Source organism: Brassica napus, unplaced genomic scaffold (genome assembly GCF_020379485.1).
Source record: "Brassica napus cultivar Da-Ae unplaced genomic scaffold, Da-Ae ScsIHWf_21;HRSCAF=43, whole genome shotgun sequence".
NCBI lineage: Eukaryota > Viridiplantae > Streptophyta > Magnoliopsida > Brassicales > Brassicaceae > Brassica > Brassica napus.
The window spans coordinates 35,338-39,860 of NW_026015605.1; the positions used below are offsets into that span (position 1 = coordinate 35,338).

The 4,523-nt window shown below is 32.7% G+C and overlaps 1 protein-coding gene across 2 annotated transcripts; it reads left to right on the top strand.

Annotated features, from left to right (window-relative positions):
- The first annotated feature begins 910 nt into the window (after nt 1–910).
- Nucleotides 911–3,892, top strand: LOC125600334 (WUSCHEL-related homeobox 8-like). Of its 2 annotated transcripts, XM_048773103.1 has the most exons (4): nt 911–2,165; nt 2,293–2,892; nt 3,295–3,512; nt 3,608–3,892. In XM_048773103.1, exons 1-4 carry the CDS (start codon nt 1,874–1,876, stop codon nt 3,611–3,613), a joined length of 1,116 nt encoding a protein of 371 aa, XP_048629060.1. In that variant the 5' UTR covers nt 911–1,873; the 3' UTR covers nt 3,614–3,892. The 2 variants fall into 2 exon arrangements, with proteins under 2 accessions (XP_048629060.1, XP_048629059.1); XM_048773102.1 differs by lacking the exon at nt 3,608–3,892 and having other exon boundaries at nt 3,295–3,524.
- Nucleotides 3,893–4,523: the final 631 nt, after the last annotated feature.

A 4,523-nucleotide genomic window follows, 5' to 3' on the forward strand; every position in this document is an offset into this window, starting at 1 on the left:
CACCGCGTCCAACCGGAACTGACGAAGGAGATTCTGGAATCCAAACGGAAACCATGTTAAATCCGCTATGGCCGGGGCTCGAATTCGTGATGGCGGACACCTCAGCCGATGTTCCTTAACCACCAGACCACAGACCACGAGGCCCGGTTACATGAAAATTCGACCATCAACTCTGTGTTTGTAGCTCTAGTGTATTACGAAACCTTCTAAATGGAGTGTACCGTAAAATCATGACTTTAAGTTTTGTGTTAGTTGAACAAAAAAAGAGTTTTGTGTTAAAAGTATTATATTAAATTAATATATTTATTCATAGTCGGAAAAATTATAGAGAAAAAGTCCATAAATTATAAATAGACCATTAATATTAGATGGTGGTGTACTGGTTCTTGAATCATAATAGACTATTACAATTTTCAAATAATAGATGAAATTTGTAGTTTTTTTTTTTGTTTTTCCTTTTGTGTATGTGATCAGCATCTATCAACTTAGAGTATATAGTATGTTTTAAAAATCATTATTAACATAGACTTTACATCATTCAACTAGAAACAAATAAATAAGTTCTAACAATTGGAACTCAACCAGCTGATGATGTATACCAGAAAATTTTGAAATTCACAATATTTTCTTGTTAAAATTAATTTGTTAATATAATATCAAATCCGTTATTCTCTTCTTTTCCACATATATCTTAATTTTATCATTATTCTTTTGTAGTGCTTTCGCCATGGCCTTTACATAAATAATCATATTTTTATTTTAATAATTTAACGTATAAAAAAACTGCTTACACTTAAATAAGGTAGATGAAGATGTATGAACATGGATAAGAGGAAAAACGTGTAACGGAAATTTTTTGCAGTTTGATTTTCATGTTCTTTTAACCCTGGATTTTTCATGTTTAGGCTTTCTAGGGTTCCTTCGAAATTGTGTGTAACGGAATTTATGATTATTTTTTAGTGAGATAAAACAACAAAAAACCATTAATACCATTTTCAAAATTTTGTTGAAGTGAAAATATATGGTAAATACCAAAAAACCGGTAACTAAATTTGGCTCAAAGTCTTTCAGTACTTTCTTACAAAAATATTTCAGTCATAATGTACATATATCAATTTTGTATCTTTCTAATTCACAATCTTAAAACAAAAAATTTATTATCCTCTTAATTACTAAAATATTTTCCATAAAACTACCTTTGTAGGATTATTTTTTGTTCATCAGTTATGTTTTTCATCTAACTACATTTTAAGCATAACTATAATAAACAATCATTAAATAATTTTCCGTCTTTATATTTTCGCTTATTTGATAACAAAATATTTAATGAGTAGAACAGTTATGATCCCTCGAGTCAATCCAAAACCCCCCACCGTCCCCTTATATAACCAACCAGTGTTAATAAACTAAGAAAATAAAGTACAAAATTATCCAAAAGTAAATTCATCGTTTTTTAGAAAAAAAATCCATCGTGTTTCATTTTTGGAAAAAATGAGTTTACTTGGTTAAGAAATTACCACTCACTAATAGGCCTACAGAAAGAGAGATAAAAAACCAAATATTTCTGATTATTTGAGTTGTGAAATTGGTACAGGAAAATCCATATCAATTGATTTTTAAATCTAATAATCAGAAAATACAATTGACTGAAGAAACAATAAAAGCCAAATCCATTCCAAGGGGTGTTTCTAATCCGAATTACGTAGTTTGAAATAAAAAAATGAAACGAACGTAGACATAATACCATATTCAACTTATTGAAGAAACGATAAATAAATCTCCTTACCTTTTGACAAATACGTACAATATTCATTGTTTTGCTATTTTTTGTATTTTTCTCTGTAGTTACGTTTTATTCCCCATTAAATTATGAATGATGCACACCGAAGAGTTGGTAAAGGGGCTTATATATAACGTGAGAGTAGCTATGTTATTCTCATTTAACCTATATAGATCAACCCTAGCTAAGAACTCTCTCTCTCTCTCTATATATATATACCTCTCTCATAATCATCATATCACCAATATCATCATGTCCTCCTCAAACAAAAACTGGCCTAGCATGTTCAAATCCAAACCCTGCAACAAACATCATCATCGTGACATGGAGACTCCATCTAGCATGCCCTATTCTAATTGCAACACACCTTCTCCTTTTTCCTCAGGTTATTTAATTATACTTTGTTGTTTTCATGTATATAATTAACCGCGTATGACTAGAAACAAGCTATATGATGTTGTATATGTTTGTTAAGACATGCATGATGATTTGTAAATGGATCTGTGAATCAGATCGTGTACCGGATCCTAAACCGAGATGGAATCCTAAACCGGAGCAGATTCGGATACTCGAATCAATATTCAATTCGGGTATTGTTAATCCACCTAGAGAAGAGATTCAAAGGATCCGAACTCGACTTCAGGAATACGGTCAGATCGGAGACGCAAATGTTTTTTACTGGTTTCAGAACCGGAAATCACGGGCAAAACATAAGCTACGTGTTCTTAAAAAAAACCCTAAAATGCTCGGTTGTAACCCTAGCAAGACCAGGAAGGAAAAAATCATTACTCCTAATGATAATCCTACTGATCCTTGTTTTGGTTTGGTTAACCATGAAACCGGTTTATTTCCGGGTCAAAACAATGAGTTGGTGATAACTGAACCGGCTAGTTTTTTATATCCGGATGATAATAATCCAAGCTTGACCCAATCAGGGTTTGGTTTTGGTGGTTTTGTTGTGCCGGTGGTAGCTGAGGAGAGGTTGGAGTTAGCCGGCACTAGTAACGGCCTTAATATGAATATTCCGGAGATCGACTTTGGCGGCGGTGAAAATGGTTATTTCCCTAATTCGGTTCCTGTTACTGTTCCATTAACCATCAATCAATCACAAGGTAATCAATCAATCATACATACCAGCGATTATTATTTCTTTTTCAAGGAATGTTTTTTAACCCAAGAAAAATGATGGGTAAAAAAATATTTTATAGTATTGTTTATTCAAATATGTATATGCATATGTTTTGCATAACGAAATACGTAAATATATGGTAAATAAATATTATTTAACTATCCTAATTAATCTTCTTTTTGACCGAGTAACGCATGCATACGTGTTTTATGGAAATGACGTTTTGGTCTTTTTGTTTTGACCACGTACTGTTTAATTTCCAGAATATCTCTAGAGTAAATTGCTTATATTTTTCTACACATGAATTACCTAAAACGTTTTTTATTGATCAATATGATGACGATTAAAGACTCATGGGGTTTGTTTGTGCACGGGGAAATAATAGTATCATCCGGTGGTGGAGATATCGGAGATTATGTTTCTCCAGTGAGGTTGACGGTGTTCATCAACGACATGCCTTTCGATGTGGCGGCAGGACTATTCAACGTCAAAGAGGCTTTTGGAAACAACGCTATGTTGATAAACTCGTTTGGGCAGCCTATTCTCACAGACGAATTTGGAGTTACTTTTCAACCTCTCCAAAACGGTGCTGTTTATTATCTTGTAAGTTTTTAGTGTGATAAGCAAAATTATTTTTAAAAATATGGTTTGAGTCTTTTTTGTTTTTAATTACTCAAGGGTTGTATTGGATTTTGCAGCTTTAAAAATGAAGATCGAAGATCTGGGGTTTAAGGACGAATATCTAATATAATAAGGAGATGTCTTCAATTTTATTTGGTTACCTTGTGTTTTCAAGACTTTGAAAAAGATTTAATTAAAAATTGGAACTTAGTTACAGCTTTTAATGTTTGTTCCCAATGTTATCCAGTCAATGTCAGTTGTGCATTTCTAGTTTATTTTGTTCTCGGAATTTCTTATTTGGTATGCTATTGTAATGTAACGTATATTAATTATTAATGGGGAAAAATATGAGATGAGGACGATGAGGACCCGTTGGATTTTTTAAAGATGAACTTTAGGATTAGCTTATTCTCCCGATCTGTAGATTCAATTATTGGAATATAGTTAAACAACAAACAAAACATTCCTTAGAATTTCAAAAATATTCACTGTTTTTAAATGGTCCGCCAAAATCTTCTTTGAGTTGTTTTTTACATTGGGTATAGTAATTTTTTTTTTGAATAAAATGTTAAATTTTATTCAAAAGAAAATGTACTTTTTACAGCATGAGCCACTTTTCATGACTTAATTTATGAAATTCGTGAAAACAGTTACTAAACTAAGTCACTGCTCCAATCCATACTTGATGAGCCGTCGCAAATCCCTTAGCACATGAGAAGAGTTCAACGACATTATCCTATTCTTGACAAGTTTGCCAATGTTCCGGAAGACTACTTCCCATGGTGTCGAGGTATCTCCATGATTCCTAGCATTCCTTTCTCTCTAGATTGCGTAGATGGTTGTATGTATGACATAGCAGGTGAGGAAGAGTTAGACTCTATCAAGCTTCTTCTGCGATACAAAGATTGACGATGTCATTCCAGTTCGTTGAGTAATGGTTTCACATCATGGAAAGAGGGTCGTGCAAAGCAAACCAAGTACAGAACTGATACT